At 42.2% G+C, this 23,216-nt stretch overlaps 1 protein-coding gene across 27 annotated transcripts in view; it reads left to right on the plus strand.

Moving 5' to 3' along the window:
* Positions 1 to 13,072, plus strand: part of LOC117206013 (voltage-dependent calcium channel type A subunit alpha-1) — a 58,559-nt gene extending 45,487 nt beyond the window's left edge. For 7 of the 27 annotated variants that reach the window (XM_033444938.1, XM_033444937.1, XM_033444941.1 and 4 more), the window contains 9 exons: positions 189 to 673; positions 906 to 1,010; positions 1,091 to 1,194; positions 2,594 to 2,650; positions 6,019 to 6,206; positions 6,453 to 6,804; positions 8,284 to 8,411; positions 8,557 to 8,711; positions 10,126 to 10,634. In XM_033444938.1, coding sequence (XP_033300829.1) covers positions 189 to 673; positions 906 to 1,010; positions 1,091 to 1,194; positions 2,594 to 2,650; positions 6,019 to 6,206; positions 6,453 to 6,804; positions 8,284 to 8,411; positions 8,557 to 8,711; positions 10,126 to 10,634 — 2,083 coding nt within the window. Of the gene's footprint in view, positions 1 to 188; positions 674 to 905; positions 1,011 to 1,090; positions 1,195 to 2,593; positions 2,651 to 6,018; positions 6,207 to 6,452; positions 6,805 to 8,283; positions 8,412 to 8,556; positions 8,751 to 9,028; positions 9,062 to 10,125; positions 10,635 to 10,943 lie in introns of those variants that run through there. The other 20 variants (XM_033444954.1, XM_033444955.1, XM_033444936.1 and 17 more) reach the window with 12 other exon arrangements.
* Positions 13,073 to 23,216: the final 10,144 nt, after the last annotated feature.

The raw sequence follows: 23,216 nt of genomic DNA on the forward strand, positions 1-23,216 counted from the left end.
AAGCTTTCGAAACGTTTCGCCCCATCGTTCTCATCGTTCGCGATATTTATCGCGACTATTGCCAGCAATTATCGTTGAAAATTGTACGCGTGCCAAAAGTTTCGTAAAAGTCGGACATTCGAAGATAGGAATCTCTCGTTAAAAACGATTTATCCGCGAGAAGCGATTGAAACGTGAATTATTATCAGGTGTGCGACTGGCGAGGCATGGCCGAATATCATGCTGTCCTGCGTGAAAGGTCGTCCGTGCGACGTGAAGGCCGGAAAGCAAGAACCTGGTGGCTGTGGCTCGAACATCGCGTACGCCTACTTCGTCTCGTTCATCTTCTTCTGTTCGTTCCTAATGCTGAATCTCTTCGTTGCCGTCATTATGGATAATTTCGATTATTTAACGAGAGACTCGTCGATCCTGGGCGCTCATCACTTGGACGAGTTCGTTCGGATCTGGGCCGAATACGATCCAAACGCAACGGGCAAGATTCATTACACCGAGATGTACGACATGCTGAAGAACATGGATCCACCGTTGGGGTTTGGTAACAAATGTCCAAACAGGCTTGCCTATAAGAAGCTCATCAGGATGAACATGCCGGTGGACGTCGACTTGAAGGTGAACTTCACTACCACTCTGTTCGCCTTGATTCGCGAGAATCTCAATATCAAAGTGAGAAGGGGTGAGTGTTATCATCGGTTTCGTTGATAAGCGTCAATAAGCCTTATTAACGTCGGTGTCGCGTTGGGTGATCGAGCGATTCGCAAAATTGAAATTTCGTCACGTCGATCGACTTTAATTTGTATTGCGAATTTTAGCAAACTATCGCAATCGCTTTCGTATCACCGAACGATACCGATCTAGGCTCGATCCGTACGTTGGAACGTTGCTTCACGATTCGTATTCGCTTTTAGCTTCCGAAAGGAACCAAGCGAACGAAGAACTGAGAGACACGATCAGAAGCATTTGGCCTCTGCAGGCAAAAAAGATGTTGGACCTTTTGATACCTAGGAACGAAGGTGAGAATTTTATGGAACTTGGAACGGTATCGCTGTTCGAGACACTCTACAAACAAGCGTCTTAATTTTTTCGATTTTAGAATTAGGCAAAGATAAGATGACCGTTGGTAAGATATACGTCTGCCTTCTGATACTCGAAAGTTGGAGGACGACCAGGTTTGGTCAGATAGAATCAACCGGACAGGTGAGTTTATCGTTGGTTACGGTTCGAGTGTAACTCGTACGAAAATGAAAGTCCCTAGCGATATTTCCCTGTTCAAACAAGGAACCTCTGTGTTGCACTTCCACGTGGTTTGTTCGTCGCCTTGCTGATCCTCGTTAGATCGTCGATTTGCACTGTTTCCCAATGAAAGTGGTTAACTTGGTTAGAACGAAGCGAGTCGACCAGGCGAACCTCGTAGGAATGCAGTCGAGGATTGAGTTCGAATGGATGTTTGTCGTTGGCTTCTTCGTGGTAGGATTTCACATGGACGGTGTGAAAATCACGTTTCGAATAGACGATTTCCAAGATTCCAAGTAGCTTCTTGATTGCCCACGAAAGCTTAGCATCGCAGAGACTCGAAAATTCCCCGAAACGAACGGATAATACGAACGGAACTACCTCGAGGACGATTTTCATCGGAAATATCAAGATGCCTTTGGAAATACGGACGCGATTCTAAGCTTTCTTCCCGTTTCCCAACATTCTCACGCTATATTAATGTGTGCTCAGTAGTGCTGAGAATTTCTCGAAAATTCTAACGAGTAAAGAATATTCGAAATTTGTTTGCTGAACTCTTTATCCCAGCGTAGCCGTGCTGCGACGAATAAAACGAACGAGATGTCGATAAACGGAAGTGTGGTTGTTCGGATAGCTTCGAACGGTCTCGCTGGGATAACGAATCGGCATGATTTATCGTTAGTCGAATATTACGAACAAGGAAGACGTTCAATCTCTGTCTGTTAAGTTGAATTAGCCAAGTCGATATGTGTAGAAGCAGTTCGATGTGTCACCCTTCCTGAACGTCACGATTCAAATTTCATGCAAATGACTAAACGTAGATTATCTAGAGTCGATACGTCGATCGCTGCTACGCGTTAATTATCGGGAAGATCGATAAATTCGACGGCCGTAACGACACGACGACGATCCGAAATTTATTTCGGTCGATGCTACGTAGCGTACGGCGTATCGACGCAAATACGGATTACACATAGAAAATTAGGACGATATAAGTCTTGAATGAGTTACGATTAGAATATTAGAAAAGAATCTGTGTGTTGAATTTATACGTGTTTCCATTGAAAAGTCATAGAAAGAGAGTACGACAACGAGGTTTGAACCTTCGAATTATCGATAAATAGAATTACGTTGTTGTTCTTATTGTTATCGTTACTATTATCTTTATTATTATTACTGTTATGGTTATGATTATGATTATGATTATCGTTATTATTGCGACATTAGCGTAGGAGTAATTTATGAAAACTGGATATTAATCACAGATACTGTATTATGTTTATGTAGTTATTATATACCCAGACAAGAGGATGTTCACGCAGCTATCAATCATCTCTTTGTGTCTTTTCTCTTTGTTTTCCAGAACGATAACGATCTTATCGATAACGATAATGCCGGGCAAAGTCCTGCAGCCCAGGCGGTAGTACTTACTTTTTCTCTTACTTATCTTATCATCTTAATACGGTCTTTCCGTTTTATTTTTTCTTTGTACAGAGTTACATTACGTTTCACCAATACGATCGTTCACGTGTTTCGTCGTTCGCTGCAAGGTGGATCGTCGAAACGTTTTAACGAAAATTTCAAACAGATACGTTTTAATCGACAGTGCATACAGAAGCGAAGTAACGGCGAAAACTTTGCAGCGAATGATCTACCTTTCTTGTACATAATAACATTAATGATACGTTCCTTTTATATTTCAATCGCTATCTCCTGCAGAGACACAGTAGCCTATCGTGTACCGTATCCTTTGTACATATTACAAAGTATACTCGATCGATCGATTTCGATCCTTGATAAAAGTACAATTCTTCTTTTTTTTCTTTTCGTTTTTCTTTTTCCTTCGTTTACGAATCGGCGGTTGTATCTCTGCCCTTTTTCTTAATCTTGTACGTTTCTTTCTATGTATCGACACAGATCCACGATACAGACGCGTGCACACACTATGACATCTATCACACATGTACATTTTCGTTAGAGTTACTTTCCTCTCACATCGTAGACCTTTGTTCTTTCCTTAACTGTTCAACTGTCACTGAATCACAGATCGATAGAGGATAACGCAACGGCAATTGATGCGAACACCGTATAATCGCCGCCGCGCACGTTATCGGCAATTCGAACTTTGCGAAAAGAAAAAGCAGAAAAATGAAAAGGATGAAATCAACGGCAGTTGCGTTCTATATAGAATCACAATCACACGAGCGAACTTTTCTTCTTTCTTAGGCACTTAATATATTAGTGGAAGTAATTACTAGAGCATCTGTCGAGTTTACACTATATAGAACTTTTAGATATTTTAGTCTTTCCTTTTAAACGAATTTCCTTTCTTTAATGGCACGTTTCCTCTTCAAACAATAAGCAACTAGTCTAGGATAATATTTGAATCTAGTTAAATTCGTTCGATTCTATGCATCGTCAACTTCTGATCGACGTTTCGTCTCTGCCTCTTCTTTCCGCTTTCGACGAAAGAAGGTTTTTACTTTTAACGAAAAACCGTACTACGAAAGGTACTCGCGACGATGCATAGAATTGCGACGTTTTGAGTTTTCTAGTGGTGGTGTCGATGTCACGTGGGCGATCGTTCGCACGTTGTTCCCACGTGAATCGGCTCTTTGCCCCGAGAACACGATATAGCTGTGTGTAAGTAAATCACCTAGTACGTGGAACCTCCTATAGAAAAATACCGGAGACACTGGATCCTCGAACATAGCTCGCCTTTTGCCTCGAGTATCATTCCATTAATTAGGTCGCAATTAGTGATCACCAATTTCCGATTTCATCTCTTAGAGCGATAGTTCTCCAAGCCCAAACGTATTTGATAGTTGGTGTCCGACATAGTCGATCTTAGATCAAGCATTAAAAGTTGTTTCTTTTGGAATTTTTTCGAAACGATGTATATCCTTGTTACGAAACTTTGCTACAGCTCTGATTGTACCTTTTCTTCTTACTTCTTTTCCTTTCTATTCTCTCGTTATCGCCGCCCCCTACAGCAGCTCTTAGACAAAATATCGAGGAATTCACTCTCGATTCGAACCAGATTCTCCGGGACCGTGTTCTGGAGAGAACGAACGATCGAATCGAGGTGCGTTCGTCGAGCTAGATTTTCTCGTTATATGTATCGAACTGTATATTATTTTCTTTCTTATCTACCTGTTACTCTCTCTAACGACGTAGCGTAGTGATTACTCTTAGAGAATCTACAATTTCCTTAGACTCGTTGCCTTGCTGATTCTCTTCCGATGGCTTACCTTCTCACACGGTTTTACAACAAGGACACACGATTCAGCATCCCGTTACTCGGTTACACGCATACAACACGACTACGACTACCATATACTCTTTTTTAACTAGCTAGATTTCAAGTTTTTCTACGGAAGATTCGGTGACGGCCTGTTTTTTTTTTTTTTTTTTTTGTTTCTCTCGAAACGAACGATGCTGTGAACAACCAAATGTTTCTTTTTCGCGATGCAACCACGATCGTTCGCCGGACCACGTAAGAACGTATCGTACGAGGTACGATGGTTCGAAGTACGGCGAATATTCGCGTTGCTTCTCGATCATCGAGGGGAAAAGGGCCTCCGCGAGGATGCGCTTTTCGTCGTATTTAAAGTATCTAAATATTTGTAGACCAAGTATTTGAGCAGTTAAAAATTCTGTCCTATCGTATTCGGAGTATTTGAACGAAGATAATCGACGGTAGATGAAACCTAGCCAAATATGGCGTACGTAGGCATGTTGGTAATTCGAGTGAAATGTACACCCGCGTCCAGTTTATGTGTACGTATACGATAAACGAATAGAGTTAGTCTAGTACCCCCAAAGTAGTTCTGTTCGCTATGGTTGGCTTGTGTACTGTGTTTGTCCACGACCTGTTCGCATATGTATGTATCGATATGTCGAAGAAAATATTCGCCAATCGTGCATCTTCCTCTGCGACCAATTTACAAATTGATTTGCTCGAAGAATTACAGGGGACTAGGGAATATTGCGCGCGTCCATCCAATATCGAGGAATATGAACGATTCGCTTATTACGTTGCATGCCTACTAACGTTTGCATTTCTACAGTACCGTAACCGTGACGAGTAATTAAATGTCTTCGTTTGCATATAGTTCCTTACGCTCACTTGTAAACACTCGACAAGTAAATAAGAAAAATAATTGATATACGTACGTAAGAATCTAGCTTTTGAGAAACATATACAGGCTTTGCCAGAGTGATCCACCGTCACAGATTACAGTTACCACTTTTACTACAATTTCTTTCGATGCTCGACATTTTTTGCAATTCTCTGCACACGCATCTCAAAAAGCAAATAGAAAAAAAGTAAACGAAAAAAAAAAAAAAAACAGAAACGTGTACTTTCTTGCCGTTGGAGGAAAAAATCTTTTTCTTAGCGACACTCTCAAGTGCACCATGTCACGTAATACTCTTTCTAGCATGGCCTCTGTTTTTTGGCGAAAATTTCTCTACTGCCGTTTCGTTGCTACAACTCGTGCTCTATCTTAATCGTTCTTTTTTTCCTTCTAACTCGAAAGCACGCAACAGAGAGATAAAACAAATAAAAAAAAAAAAAAAAAAAAAAGAAAAAAGGTAAAGCGAGGAGAACGAAAGAAAGCCTGTATGTGCCTGTACATACTGTACGATATTACGAGTTGGCTCGAAGATCGAAACGTCTGTAAACGACGATCGATAAAACGACAAAGTAAAAATATAAAAACACATACATAAAAGAAATATCGATCAACTCTGATAGTCGGTGTGGTTTCGCACGTTCGACTTTAGCAATCGGCCTTATTCAACTGCATACTGGACGTGACGGCGGTAAATCATACCGGAAATAATCACGCAGCCGGAAGTAGGGCGAACAGCCTCGAACACGTGGTACGGCCGACGCCGGAAACGAAGCTCGATCAACGCAAGGAGCACATGGAGGAAGACGACGAGCACAGTAGACGTCAACGTAGCATCAGGTACTTGGTCTCCGTTTTAATCCGAATCGGGTATCGACTTCGTTTTGCGACAGACCGTATTTCTCCATTGAACGCTGCATAAGAACGAGAACTCGTGACAACTTAAAATGCCAGTACAGAGAAACTACGGATACGTTGGAAATAATAAGGGAGAAATTCGATTTCTGTCGAAACGAAGAACGAAACGGAAAGGAGTATTTGTAATCGCGACGACGATTTTCTTGTTCTCTTTCGGTTTGATTTCAGAAATAAAAAGGTGAACTGGAAGATGTCCCACCAGTACGATATACTAGGCAGCAGCGGAGAGAGTAGCCAGGGAGGGGGTGGGTCTGGGGTTGTACCCGTAGTTATTGACGAGGATCGCGCCCCCGAGCTAGAGCCATTGCTGGCTGAGGTGCCCTCCCAGCAGGATCAAAACTACTACTACCACCATCACCATCACGACCAATACTACGATACCGACAATGATCTATACTATGACCATCACCACCACCACCACCACCATCACCATCACCATCATCATCATGCTCACCGACCACCCTCGTACTATCAACACCAGAATACCTACGCACCTCGCTCCTCGATCCGTTATCACAAGGTCTCTCGGCTCGATTCAATTAAAATCCTCCTCGATTTCGAATGAATCTCGATTCCCACGAAATCCGCCTCGATCGGTTGCGATACAGAACGAATCGACTTAGCTCGTTGGGTTTATCACGCTCGCGAGCTAAGGGATTTCCACTTGCTGTGCGCTTGGTTCTACTTCGCCTCGGGACACGTGTCTAGATCGCGGTAGATCGAGGATACTTCGCTTCGATCGGGATGTACAGATATTTTCACGTCGTTGCGATTTCTAGATCGAACCGACCGATTGTACATAGATCTCGGTGTGTGACGTTACGCTTTATTAGACTTAGATCGATTATCGTTAGAGCGGGATATATCGTTTGTTTCGTGGAATTAGTTTGAACGATGTGGTAGTAAGCCGCGAGTGATCTCTTATTTACCGAAGATTAGACGAAGAAGCAGCTCCCTTAGTCTAGTTCGTGAATAACCAAAGAAATTCCTTATAGACGGACTCGAGGACACCCTTAGATCGGGATTAGATTTTAGACGACTAGATCGTATTGTAGTAGATAGACTGGCGTTCGCGAGGTTAGCGAAAACGTTGTTCGATTCGCGCACGGTTGTCCGAAACACGGCTGAGAAAGCACATGCCAGGCTATGTGACTCGGCAAAGATCAAGATCGATTTACGAATCGATGTTGAACGGCCTTCGCCTCGGCACACGCGTAAATACGAGGAACAAACAAGAAGCGAAATTCTTTAGCGAAAGTTCAACGCGAATGTTTAGAGAAACCCCACCCTTATCCCTAGCTGCTTTCAGCCTTGAGATTACACTCGAGAGTAACGAAGCACTCGTGTATTCGTCGACGATTGCCTCGTTCTCCGTGTGTCTCGTTGTTCGTTATAATTCCATGTATATCCGTGCGCCGGTAAGTAAGAAGCATCCGTGAGACGAGCGACGGCTCGTCGCAACGGTAGTGCAAACACGACTAACTGGTTTCTCTTCTTCTCTCACCTAAACCGCTCCGAACGAAACTAAATCAGCAAAGCATGTGCATGCCCGAAACTTTTATCTCGCATGCTTCTACACGCGCGTACATGTGCCTGTATATCGACTTCTCTGCTCCTCCTCGCTGACTGTTCTTCTCATGTTCGAAATCGTCGAGACAGTTTCTCGAGACAAAACCAGACAAACGAGAAGAAGACGAATCTCGGCGCGAATTTCCATCCGGTATCTTGATCGATGCGCGTCGCGTGTACACGCGCGGAGAATGGCTCGCAGACACTTTCGATTTACGCTCGTTGCTCTTTGCGTTGCTCTTTGGGAAACTCGCGCGGAGATTCGCGTTCCGGAGGCAAAAGGCGTCTCGATTCGGAAAAAGACGTTTTGTTCGAGTCGCGAATCGTTAGTAACGAAGGCAAAGAATCGGCGGCACCCCGACTCTCCTTAAACTCCTGATTTATTCCGTTTCTCGGGGCGGTCCTCTAATCGACGAGTCTGTTCGTTTAGATGGAGCTTCAGGACGTTGTAGTTAGCGACTCGCGTGCCGGTAGTCTCGAGAGTCTTACCCACGCCGGCAAAAGACTTCATCCACCCGTGCAACCTGTTAGACATCCATCGCGTTCACCCAGTTTAAGGTAATAACAAGACGCAAGTAACTATGAGATTAGTGGAAAGCATGGAATTCGTGTAAAATACGAACAGGTGTCCTGACGCTTATCGTCGACAGGAGGACGATACGCTCGATGATGCGAATATGAAATTAATTCGTCGTTTTTTCAGGAGACACTCGCCAGGCCGACCTGGATACGATCATCATGGTCATTATTACCACGAAGGACCAGGGTTTAGCGACACGGTTAGCAACGTCGTCGAGATTCAGAGACACACGCATCATCCCCATCCGACACAGTACAATCATCGGCACAGGATCCGAGGTACAAGACAGCAATGATAATTTCGTCGAAGAAAACACGGTGCAACGATAAGTCCTTTTTACGAAATCCAACCTACGAATCTCTTTTGCGAACGTTTCTCGTACACGGATCGTATTTCAAAACGATCGTAAAAGTCTCGAACGAACTCGCTCCGGTCTCTGTTCGATGCTGGCACCGTGGAACGGACGAGAGATTCGTAGTTACGATTTAGAAAAAATATGAATGTCGCTATAAATGGTTTACTCGCAAGAGGCAGAAGCTCTGTGTCACTCGATGTAATATGTTTCTTCGTTTTGTTCTGTTATGCGCCTACAAAGACTATTACGACCACTGCGACTATTACGACGATGGTAATTTCTTTCGCAACTCCGTTTCATTCCCTGTTCCAAAGCAATCTCATTATTATTATTATTATTATCATCATCATCATTATCATCATCATCGTCATTATTATTATCATTGTTCTTATTATTACCATTATTACTATTGTTATTATTACCCTTATTATTAATATTATTATCATTATCGAGATATCATCAGCATCGTTATCTTCATCGTCGTCATCGTTGTTACCGTTATATCATCATCGTCATTATCATCGTTACTTTCACCGATTATCGTTTGGCTTTCACGGTTGTACATTTTCCAGCCACATCGTTCACCGATACAACAAACAGATACAGATTAGTACGCAATCGACACAGTATCGCACAAAACAGACACTCGAATACGAACGATCATACTTTTTCTCGTTGTTGCTGTTCCAAAATCTCCTTTACGATCGGATACGTCGAGAACGTTTCGAAAATTTGAAACGCAAAAATTCGAAAGAAATCGATTCTTCTCGACCGTTCTTCGTCGACTACTATCTAACACGTCATTCTGTCTTTCTTGTATTCGTTGATTACTTACTCGCGATTCCTTCTGATTCGTTCGAGACACCGCACTGCACGAAATGGATAACACAGGCTTTCGATATCGAGCACTCTTGCACACTGACGACACATGCACTCTGTCCCTCCCATCTAGAAACATCGTTGATTAGACGCTCGTTGGTTGTTTGTACTTAGCTATATAGTATAACTGCACGCACCGCGGTCCCTAGAATCCTTGGTGGAGCTAGAGAGTTGAGCATGCGGCATGTTGTCCGATGTGGCACTCTGTTAACGAACAGCTAGACCGACTCCGACTCTAGTCGAACTCCACCGTTGCTATAAAACGACTCCATATCTATAGTATCGATGCCGGTATCCTCCTAGACGCGCGAACAACGTTCGTTCCCTCGGCTACGACCATGTTCCCTCCGATAGTCCTCGAACAATCCCGTTTCGTCGAATGATCTCCTAGGGCAGGTAGAAGATAGCGGTCGCGTAGAGAGACTGGGAACGCAAACGCTAACGACTATATTCGTCAGGTCCGTGGAGCGCTTCGACCAGTCCAGCGAGGACGCCGAGTCCCATTCACCACATCGATCGAGGCCGGCATTACGGGACGACAAGCTTGGAACAACGATCGAGAAGCCCGAGTCCGATCGGTGGTCGCCAACCTGCTCATTCCCACCAGCACTATCATCGGCATCATCCCCATCAGCACAGTTATCCGGTGTTAGTAACCAGACGGGGACAGGGTCGTCTACTGCCTCCAACGCCCAACAAACCTTCGACTCTGCAACTGAAACCGGCGAACATCAATTTCCCCAAGTTGAACGCTTCGCCGACTCACGGCTCGCACATGCACGTGACGCTCCCGGCTGGCATGCAACATCCGCCACCAGGACAGCATTTGCCACCGATGCAACCAAGCCACTGTCCGTTGAGCTTCGAGCAGGCGGTGGCAATGGGCCGCGGCGGCCGTCTCTTGCCCAGTCCTGTACCAAACGGGTACAAGCCTCAGCCACAGGCTAAGCAAAGGACACCCAGGTGAGCGTTCCTTCGATTCTCTTCGAGTCGTTCGAGTTACGCTAGACGTTGTACGAAACATCGAGTCGCGTTATCGCGCGATAGCTGTTCCCAGCGGCCCAATTCACGAATTCCATGCATCGATTCCATGAATCGAGTCGTGGAATAAAATATTTAAAGCAAAATGCAGCCATCGACCGTAGAATTAAAGAAGGAAATAAAACGTGAATTTTCGATAGCCAAACTGGGGACACGATCGCGTTAAGACACCGCGATATGGAAGATCGCGTCGAGGACAAAAGATCGCAAGTTAACTATCGTCGGATCGTTACAGATCGAGACACTCTGACAGCGACGAAGACGACTGGTGCTAGCCAAAGTGGGACCCTGGACGGTGGTCCGGTGACGTGGACGCCCCCAGGCGTCTTAGGGTTTGCGCGTGAATCTTCCACGTCGGGAGGCGCATCGATTTAACCGCGAACGCGGAAGCGATGAAGATCGATCGATCAGCTTCGAGCTTGGCAACTACGTCAGAGTTAATGTCCGTTCGTCGAGTCGGACGAGGCAGGTGTACGAAACGAAGGTGAAGGAAGCGGAGGTGAAGGAAACGAAGCTACGTGTTACAGCAACGTCGCTAACCAGTACGACCGAGCAGAAGAGACGGTACACCTTGAAATACGATGATCAGCTGGTTCGAAGGAAGACTCGACCGAACGGATCGAATCGTGTTTCTCGAACGGTGCGGAAACAGGACAGGCGAAGGATTTCAAAGGAAATGAAGCGACCGAAACGAAAGCAACATCGGATGATCGTTACAGGGATAACAAAGCAACGTACGTATAACACTAAAACGAGCAGTCGTCACGGTGGCCACCATCGAACAGTCTATGTGCCACGAATACGATGATCGTCGGTTTAACGCGCAAAACGATCAAAACTAAACGAAAAATACAGAAAGAGAAAAAGGGAAAAAATATTCGCAATCTCCGCCTGTCGTGCAGTATTCTTAGGAAGAAGTTGAAGCGTCGTCGGAGTTACCATTCGTGGGAACTTTCTGAACTTTTCTTTCGTCTCGAACTCCGAGGCTTCCTTCGCTGTGCTTTTTAATCGACGGACCGAGCCGAGGAGGATCCACTTTTTATACGATGAATTATACGACGAGGGAAGCGCTCTTGTACGATTGAGCGCGTTCGCTTCGGATCCCTCTCCGCGCGAATCTACCAAATTCTTCACGGCTGTATCGAACAGTCGCGCCCTACGCGACGCCCTCTCACCGACTCGGATACAGCGAGTTTCCACGTGTCTCCCCACGTTTGGAGGAACTGGTCGGCGATGCGAAGGCGCCTTCGCCAACGAAACATCTCCTCTTCTTGATTTTTCTATAAGCTGCGCCCAACTCGAGCGACTTGTCAGGGAGGTTCTCGATGCGAACCAACAGGCGGAATCGATCAACGGGAACGAATTTCGTCTGACGAGTAAAGCGTTTTCGTACGTGCAAAAATATTAAACGAGATATAATCGTATAGGCGTAGGAAAAAGGCACCGTTCGATACGTTCGATGCGATATAGACCACGAGGCACAAGTTCTTCTTCGCGAGTCACTGTTAGCGCGCAGTTGGTTCGATTTCGCTCGGAATATCTCTCGTCGCAGTAGCGTTCGATTTACCGAACGAGTAGGCAAACATCTCGATCGAACCTATCGAAATTTCTTACAGGTCCGTTCTATCGTTGATCAAGCCGCGGGCAAGAAAGAAAGAAGCGTATCGGAAAAGCGGATGAGAAATGCAACAAGAACCGTGGCTACGAACATCCGATATCTCGTACGTTTGCAAATTGGTAGCCGCGGTTCTTGCGCCGGTGCAACGTTCTCTCTTTAGTTTACTTTCGCGAAGATTTACGACCAGCCGACAACGTTGCGTAAAAAACGAAGCACGATCACCCTATAAAAATGTATCGAACACGAGGAAAAAAAAAAAGATACCGTTGCTAAAATTATGCAAATAATCGGTTGCTGATAGAGGGGTAGAGCTATTAAAAAAAAAGTAAAAAAAAAGGAGGTACTCGAAGATATACATGCTAAACGATACATCGAACTAAATACGTAGGAATTTTTACTAAATCGTCAAGATCGTTTCGATTCTCTTCCATCGTAAGAAGCATTCGTGGCTCGCGACTGCTGGCTGCTTTGTCGCGATCGCGACCACCGATCCTCCGTTAAAACGCTTAAACGAAAGAACACGCGGTGCGTACTGCGTTGAACGCATAAACGAACGAACGAACGAACGAACGAACGAAGGACCGGCGAACGAGACTTTGCTCGCGAGAAGAAAACAAAAAGAAACGAACAACGTCGAAATGAACGATCGCGGTGTCGTTGTTCCGTATTCTCGTAGCTCGTGCCAATAAGAAGTCGACGGAAAGGAAAGGGAAAAATGGACCATTTATCACGATCAATCGTTGAAAGGAGAAACCAAGAAAGAAAATGAAAAAAATCTAGCGAAATAACGGAGCGGCGGAGAGCGCCATGTTCGCCTTCTTCTCGAAAAGGAACAAGTGCAGAGGCGACTTACAATTCACGAGCATATGTAAATTATCGCATAATTTTAACTTTAAAAACGTTTACCATCGCTGCTACTACCGTTACTGTCGCCATCTACGAGAAAAGAAACTATTCCACTACTATTATTACCGCGACTACTATAACTACGACTACTGCTGTAACTTACTAATACTATCACTATTATCGCTATTACTATTACTATTACAATTTATTACCGCCGTCGATAATACCGCTACTATTACTATTTACCACTGCAATTACTATTACCAGTGTTATTAAATACCATTACCACCACCAAACACCGCCGCCTCTACTGTCGCTGCTGCTGCTGCTGCTGCTTCACTACTTACTATCACTACTACTACCACTACTGCTACTACTAATATTACTACTACTGCTACTACTAATACTACTATACTATACTACTATTACTATTACTACTACCACTACCACTACCACTACTACCACTACTACCGCTGCTGCTGCTGCTGCCGCTGTTGCTACTACTGCTACTATACTACTACTACTACTACTACTACTACTACTACTGCTATTACTATCACTACTACTACTGCTATTACTATCACTACTACTACTGCTACTACTACTACTACTACTACTACTACTAACACTACTACTATTACTACTATTACTACCACCACCACTACCACTACAACCACTACTATTACTACTACTACCACTACTACTACCACTACTACTACTACTACCACTACTACTACCACCACTACTACTACTACTACTACTACCACCACCACCACCACCACCACCATCACCACCACTACTACTACTACTACTATTACTATTACTATTACTACTACTACTACTACTATTACTACTACAACTACCACTACTACTGTTACTGCTACTACTACTACTACTACTACTACTACTACTACTACCACTACTACTACTACTACTACTACTACTACTACTACTACTACTACTACTACTACTACTACTACCACCACCACTACTGCTGTTATTACAAGTACCACTACTACTGTTATTACTATCGCTGCTATTACTACTAACTACATTATGACTATGGTTACTATTACTGATAGCATTATTATTACTACTTTTACCAACGTTACGAATACTGAAACGTTTTATTAAATCAAATGCATTGTTAGTACCGTTATGACTACCATTAAAACTGTATAGTTTATCGTAATCGTCGTTCTTCGGTGCAAGGTGGAGAAGATACATCGATCGATCGATTAACCGTCAGTCATACGTACTCGACGTACAAATGCATTAGAAGAAAAAAAGCGAGAAAAAAAAGAATAATTGAAACGAACGAACAAACGTCATTTCGAATTCCATAATGCGCTTAAACGAAGGAATAAGGCAAAACAATAGTGGCCGGAAAAAGCATGTACACATGTATACATAACATATACACGTATGCGCATATGTTACATATAAGAGGGACGATCGCTAAATTAAAGTGCGCGGATAGTCGGAATTATGTAATTATAGAAACAAGAGAATTTCAAGCGGAATGGAAGAAGCTGAAAAACACGTATAACATACTGCCAATCATACGGAGTGTTTTAAGCAGAAACACACGCGAGATACGTGAATGTATATAAAAATAACATGCGTCTTTTTTCACAGCACGTATACACACAGGCATCTATGCGTAGATAGATGTAAATAAGAAAAAAAAAAAAATACGTCGGGGGTGGTGCGATGGAGCGTGAGAAAGGGAGAATGCGTGACTGTGAACGAAAGCAGGGTGAATGGAGGTAAAAGTCTCGTGAAGCAAAAGCAACCGGAAAAAAAAAGAAGAAAAAAGATGGTTCAAAAATCATATTTCAATGCCACTTCACGCTTGTCTGCGTAATCTGCGTGCGTGGATTTCGACTGAACATGTGCAACTATGTAATACTATCGTATAATTAATGTAAGTATCTAAGGATCGGGAAGAACGAGAGAGAAAAAGAGGCGGAGCGAAAGACGAGGAAAAGGAAAGACGATAGATACGTGGACAATACGCGAACGGTTCTCGTGGCTCGAGGTTCTCGGTGATCGAACATCTTCCTTTTCCATTGGATATAGCGTGTTTATCATTCTTTCTATATTTTTCTCCTTGGACTTTTTTATTGGCGGTTTTTACATCGGTCGAAAGAATCGAGAAGAACGATCGAACTGACGAGTTGAGATCGACATCGAAACGAAACAGGAGGCACATTCGCGTTCGTGTTATAGATATTTAATTACGCTCTACAATGCCGAAGAAAGTGCCATTACGGTAAAAAGATAGGGAAGCGGGAAATAAAATAATATATACGAATTAAAGAAGGAAAAAAGCGTATAAAACTATGAAAAAAGCATCGAGAATCTCGCGAGGGTGAGTTTTATGATGTGCAGTCGAGCGTGCTGAGCGTGATTTTTTCCCTTAAGTGCTTTATAAACTCAATCGTATTTCGTATCGTCACGTTTAAACGTCGCTGTAAAGAGAATGCATAAATATAATAAAAAGGAAAAGAGAAGAAACGAACGAATGCGTGGGAATTTCGGATACTCGGGCATGCCAACGTTTACACTCCTCGAAACAAGGAACGAAATGGAAGATCGTTCTAACACTTCCGCTTTCGTTTTTCTTATCGAAGAAGATGTTTATCCCTCCTTTTCTTCTTCTTACTTTATTTATTGCGTCCAAAAATTGCGCTTTACTTTTCTTTATCCGCCACCATTGTCTTTATATTTATTCGCCTAATTATAAATATTAAATATTTCATTTTCGTTATACCTTACGGAAGCCTGTTTTTATTTTCTAATTTACACGTTATCGCAAGTTATCGAAGAAGCATTGAATTTCACGTTTGCATGCTTCACGGATACGAAAGTGTTAGAAAACGTATCCCAACACGCGCGAGTGAAGTAAAATGGAATATTATTAAAACTGTTTTTCTGTGATAAATCCAAAGAATCTAGCCAGATCGACGATGGCGTTGCGTCGATAAACAATGTTCTAGCTCCAAAATGTGTTTGTACCAATGTCGAGTAAGAAAGCGTGAGGAAGTGTAACGAACGAAAAGTAGAGTATCTGAGCGAATGAATGGAAGATTGCGAAAGAAAGGGAAGAAAGTGCTAAAAAGATCGACTGCCGAGGGTTGGACAGAGGAGGAGAGAGAGAGAGAGAGAGAGAAAGAGAGAGAGAGAGAAAGAGGGCGAAAGAGATGAAGAGAGAGAGAGAGAGAGAGAGAGAGAGAGAGAAGACGAAAAATAAGATCAACTTTCGCGTGCGCGTGAGCGATACAAGTCGAAATCTTCAAACTTACAAAACTCTTTAGCATCGTAAAGGCAAAGCATATGACCAAGCTCTTAACGATGACTTAGCGTAAACGACAAACAAGTAAATATAAATATAAATAAAATATGAATATAGGTATAAATTGAGATATAAATATACACTACACACACGCGCGCGCACATACGTACGTGTGTGTGTGGGGAGGGAGGGGGCGGGGGGTTAGTTGTAATTCAAGAGTGTACGTATAAATATACATAATAAGTATAAATATATACATACATACATACATACATATAAATAACTACGAAGCAAGCTAGGTTAATGAACGGTTAATAACGATAATAACATAGTAATAACGATAACGTTGATAATATTGATCACGATGCTTGAGAACGATACTTGTAACGATAAGTGACGCACGATTCGAACAACTTTCTCGATCCCTGTCTCGCAGTATACGAAGCAGTGTACGAAGCAGTGTACGAAACAGTGTACGAAGCGGTGTACGAAGCAGTGTACAAGAACAGCAGAACGCTGCGAGTTGAGATAACAAGTGGTCGGTAATGAAGCGAGAATAGTAGGCGCGAACAACGATGCTGATTAGCGTAGTGGAATGGAAGCAGAGATATTTGCGCGGAGAGGAAAGACGACGGAACGTGTTGAAAACAACGGGGATCTCGAAAATGGCATTTGAACGTTTTACGAAAGAACGATGGAACATTTAGATGGATTCGATACTGCTAACAAGTCCAAGTGGACGTTAAAATCGGTCAAATTATCAATTTTTCCAATTTATTGTATCTTTCTATTCGCATTTCGTGAAATTCAGCTACGCGTGGTTCAGTTTTACGAAACGGGTGTACGCGAGGGTGTTAGCGAGCGTTACGTGTTGGGATTAATCGTAAAACGTTTGCCGTTTGCCAGCTATCTAGTCGTCAAAGTTAAACATCTATTCGTACTACAAACGCACGAATCCCTGTCGTCGATCCAAAGATCGAGTTCTATTCGAGGCATGGATTAGCACGAGCTTGTTCCGTCAATCGTTGAAAGCGGTGCTCGAGAATCGTGATTATCCGATAACGACGGATACAGCTATATTCGACGAGGCGCGTGTAAAATGGTCCGATCGTTATTGGATGAGCATGAAGGGAAGAAAAGTAGAGGAAAGCGGGAAAGCGAGTGCGAGTAAGAGAGAAGAAACGACGAATGCTAACGAACAAAAGGAGATAGAAGGAGATAGAAGGAGATAGAAGGAGATAGAAGGAGATAGAAGGAGATGGAAGGAGATGGAAGGAGATAAAAGGAGATAGAAGGATAGAGATGGACACTGGTGAAAAGGGAAAGGCTAAAGACAGCCGTTGAATGGGCAGACGGGTATCGCGATGAGACACGCGAGGCCCGTGATCTCGTTCGGGCTGAATTTGTAATAAACGTGAGACGCGTAAAGACACTTCTCGGCTCGTTCGTAGAAACCGCGTTAGCGATTAAAGAAACTATGCAGAGTAACGTGAACTCGCGATCGGATTGTGTATTTCCATCGGTTTCCAGGCAGCAGACACTTGGAAGCGTCATTTATTTGGTCGATCGTGAAAACTAGAGAATCTATATATGATTTCATTATTTGTGTTTATTTCTAATAACGCTAAGCGAATAAAGGATATAATAAACGACGATGATAGGAGGGCGTCGAACGAGATAACACGTAAATACTACGATTAAGAGTTTTTCTACTTATCTATGCATATTATGCATGTGTGTGTGGGTGTGTGTTGTATATACATATACATATGTATGTATATATACGCATATGTAGTGTTGTGTATGTACATATACATACATATACATATACATATGAACAATATACATGTATAAATATGTACACGTAAAAGATAACGCGTATATGCATTTTACATGTATATATTTATACGTAAGTACATGGATACGTATATATGTATAAATATATGCATACTAAGCGAGTACGAACGAATAATGAAAGCGTATATCGATACTAAATGCCCCGTTGATAATAAATAATCACGAGAAAGAAAAGATATAAAAGAAATAAAAGTTCGTCACTAGACCTCTCGGCTGTTGGACGAGCCGACGAGCTCCGTAGAGTTTCATACTTTTGCAAATAATCGAAATCCCGTCGATACACTATTACACACCGATCTCTCTATGTATAAAATAGACGTATAAATATATTTGAACGGTTTAAGAAGAGAACATTCGTGTCGATCCGAGTCTGAATCTTCGTCTGATCAGGCGCCTTTTGCAGCCCGCGCGGTTCGAACGAATCGGAGAGACCATTTAACGCGACGGATGTACGTGCATGTCGATGTATTTGTTCGGGTTTGACCAGTCGACGCATTTTCCAGCATCGGTTTCGCGCTGCGAGTCGAATCAGCGTGGCGCGGACCAACGTCCGCTCCGTCGAGTCGAGCGATCGACCCTTCCGATTTTTGACTCTTTGAGAAGCACAGGGATTGTTTTGCCAACGCCGTACTCGTAGCATATAGTAGGAAAGAAAATGACGAAAAAGAAAGCTGATCGTTTCTCGATTTAAACCTCGTTTCTTCGCTGTAGAATCGCTGCTAAGCATCTCGACACTCCGATTTCCTCTCAAAGGGTTAAACGATCGCGCGACCGTCGCGGTATCGCGTTTGTTCGTCGACGTTATTTCGCTGAAACTTTGTATCCAGATGTCGCTCGACTAGACGGTTTCGCGTCACGAGAATGCTAAAACATACTATGTACAGAAAAGAGCGTAAATGTATTTTCCAGAGAGAGAGAGAGAGAGAGAGAGAGAGAGAGAGAGCGAGAAAGCTTTGCGTAGCTCGCGTCGAGACAAAGGCTGGTATCCTTTCGGAATATCGAGGAGGAGGGTGAACGGTAGTAAAAGAAAGAGCGATAGGAAAGGGGAAAAATCGCGATAAATCATTAAATAGTAACAAGAGTTGCCTTAATATTACACGTTCACAAAACTAGGATACGCGAACGAACAAAAAAAAAAAAGAAAAAAAAAAGAAAAAACAAAACAAAACAGAGGAGCGGAGATTATAAGAGAAGAAATTCGAACAGTCGTATCTTCTGGTCGAACGTCACGACGAACACGCGACGGATACACGGCCGGTCGCGAGTGGCGTTTCCTTTCTTTCGACGACATACATACGTATTCCATCGATGATTTTCCATACGAATCTCGTCGCCAACACCTCTCAATTTTCGTCGATTTAACGATAGCGTAGCGTATTCCACCAACCTGTTCGTTAATCAACTGTAATTTTCTTCCGAATTGACGTTGATCCGTGTACGAGGCAACCGTTTCCGTGTAAACGTTTGGAAACGCGATCGCGACCGGTTCCAATATCGCTTGTAAAGAAAACTTACTGTACGCTGTTGTTCGCGAACGATGTACTTCACGGAAAACATCGAATTACGAAAATCGAAATACTATTTATTCCTCTTGCACGTTCGTTCGATCCACGCTTGTCCATCCATCGTTCGTCCGTTCTACGTCGCGAACCTTCATTCTTTATATTTCGCGTCAACGTCGCTGGCGAACAATAGCGTATCGACTCGGTGTTGAACGCACGTAAGAAATCAAAAAGAATGTGACAGTGAAAGAGAGAGAGAGGAGGGGGAGGGAGAGAGAGAGAGAGAGATAAAGAGAGAGAGCAACATGGGAGGAAACTCGAACAAGAGAAAGAAGGAAGAACGAATCGAGAAGAAATTGATACGGAAAGCGAAGCGAACAATGGCTGGCTGTGTATAATGAGGCGTGCAATGAATCTCGAATGCGTCTATGAAAAAAAATGAGTGCATGAGAGTCGAGAGCGTACCTAGCGACGAAAACCTGGCAATGAATGACAGGCTACGTGACAGCCGGTGCCTGCTTCAACAAACGACAGAACGAACGAACGAACGAACGAAAGTGCGTGCGTGTGTGCCTGCGTGCAAGTGAAAGAGCAAGAATATACGCGAGATCGGAAAAATCTAGCGAGCTCGAGCGACAGAGTACGAAATCTGTAAACGTTTAATAGTCGCGTGTACCATTGTTATAAAAAAACAGACGTTATGTAAAAGAGGAGAGAAAATAAGTAAAAAAAAAAAAAAAAACCATTGAAAGCTTTAACTTTGACTAAACTAACTTTAAAAGGGTATATAGCGATATAACGCAGTAATTGTTGCTGCCAGTTGTGTGAATGGCGGACGATTGGCGGATGATTCTGCGCGAAATTATTACCGACGATCGATAAAAAAATACATTCGTATATGATAATATAAAAATATATATATATAAATACATGCATATATATGTATATATATGTATATGTATATGTATATATATGTATATATGTATAGTTTAATCTACCTCGATGTACTACATTCGTGTTTTGACGCACGTGCGCGCGCGCGCGCGGGCATCCAAATTCAATTCTTTCTTTGATATTCTTACAATCTCGCGGGTATATCTCGTTCGCGCAATGTCCTGCCAATCTCTGCGTTACTGTAAACTTACTGTATATTACTTATACATATATACATACACACATATGCGCGCGCGCGCGTGCATGTATGTGTGTGTGCGTATATATATATGTATATGTACATATATATATATACATATATACATAGATGTATGCATATGTGAAAATGCAAAGGAACACTCGTTTTTCTCAGAGAATGCAGTCGAATGCAGATTGTACCTTTATACGTATTTCATTGTTCGCGCGCACCGTTCGCGTCGCGTCGAGAACACGGGCGACGATTAGCCAAAACGAAGAAGCCGTATCACCAATATTTGTCGATCGGGAACGAGTTCTTTTTTTCACGATCGAAACGACCCATTTTTATCGATGAAAAAATCGAGCCGACACGTATTTCTTAAGAAGCGCATTCACGACAACGTTCTCACCGTTCACGACTGACGAACAATTTATTCTCGTAGTTTAAAAGAAGCACGCATCAGTTTCGCGTGTTCGTCGTGACGCGAACATTCGTTTGTATCATTTCTCTTCTTTAAATGAAAAATAAGTATTCTATATGTGTGTGAACGTATCTGCCAGTGAGGAACTCTCGTATGTTAGAAAGAAACAAGAAAGAAAAACGAGGAAACGAAAGGATAAACTCGATTATTCTTTGAAATTGCGAAAACGACCGGTTCGGTGTCGAGCATGAATGTGTGAGTGAAAGTGCAAAGAAAGAAAGCGAGCGCAAGAGGAAGAATGAAAACGAAGACGTAAGCATGCATTATTACTTATGTATTATGCAGTAAACGAGGAAAAAGATACTTACCTTATACATATATATATATATATATATGTATACAAATATATATATATAAATATTATATATATATACATAGCTAGTTCAATTTGCAAATTAGTGTGTATCGTCGCTTTCAGATGTCATTATTTCTCAAAACTTAAACCCAACAACCAATTTCAAGTTCATTCTTTTTTTAAGGAAAAAACCAATAAAATAATGTGTTAAAATATTTCAAGATACTCGTGTTTTTCACTTAAGCTTAAGACATTACGAAGGCTAATTAAAACTTTCAAAGTTTTTCCACCTTTAACGGATACGCGATCTCTGCGTTTCCGATGTTTAGAAATTAGTGCAGGTACTTCAAAGAGGGCGCACTGAATTGTTTTTTTCGATCATCTTCTTGTATATTATCCGAGGCTCGACAGATGGCAGCACCAAAAGCCTCGTGAAGTTCTTTTATACGAAATATAAAGATAATCGCATAGAAACAACAAGATTCCTTCCGAACCCGCAGCTTTCGCTTAGTAAAAATGTTTATTTTTTATGAAAACTAAGTAGTATATACTTGTAATCTTCCAAATATAAATTTTTACTCCATTCGTATTTCATTCAATCCTAATCAATTCCCCCGTTAACAAATACTTTTCTCTGCAAAAGTTGACGTAAATAGTACCAACAAAAAAAAAAAAAAAAAAAAAAAAAAAAAACACGTTGAGAACTCGTGATAATTCAAAGCGTTAAGGAACTAAAAGAATATGTAAAAGGTAATACTTTATGCGAGTAACGTGAAACAGTTGTACAAATCGAACCGATATTACTTTTGAGCGTTTTATTATGTTTACCATGATTTTAATCGATACAATGATTTCTGTGGTATACTGTTGTACATATCGAGACGTGATTTCAACTTGCTTTCCGTTTTTGAAACTTTTAAAGATATTTACTTATTTTCCGAATATATTTGAGAAAGCTGGCGAGAAAAGAAAAAGAAGGAATATCGGTTTCGAAAAAGCGCGACGTTTAAAATTTTCACATTACGAAATTTTAGTAACTTTATAAAATTGTAGATTCGCTATTGAAACGATCGAGATTTCTTCCCCTTTTATTAATTAGAAAACGAATCTCTTCGAAAACGCTTCGAAAGGAAAACAAGTTGAAATTTCATCCGACAACGAGAAACATAAATGCAATAATAACCAGCGTCGGCGTGCGGTTCGGTAAATTTTACAGATGACCTTTTCTTTCTCTGGTTATCTTGAACGAAAGTTAGACGATTGAAGGAAGGGATCGAGCGGAGGGGGAGCGGGGAATATGAATATATAGTATCTTATATCGTGTATCCATAAATGTTAAACGTTATTTCTTATTCTTATTTTTTTTTTTTTTTTACTTCGTCTTATCGATCTCGTACTCGTGACTCGTTTTCATTTCGTTTTATTAAATGTTAGGTAGAGCTTATTAAGGAACGCTTGAAGCCGGTCTCGCGGCGAACT

The sequence above is a fragment of the Bombus bifarius genome, unplaced genomic scaffold (genome assembly GCF_011952205.1).
Source record: "Bombus bifarius isolate JDL3187 unplaced genomic scaffold, Bbif_JDL3187 scf7180000007996, whole genome shotgun sequence".
Classification (NCBI taxonomy): Eukaryota; Metazoa; Arthropoda; class Insecta; order Hymenoptera; family Apidae; genus Bombus; species Bombus bifarius.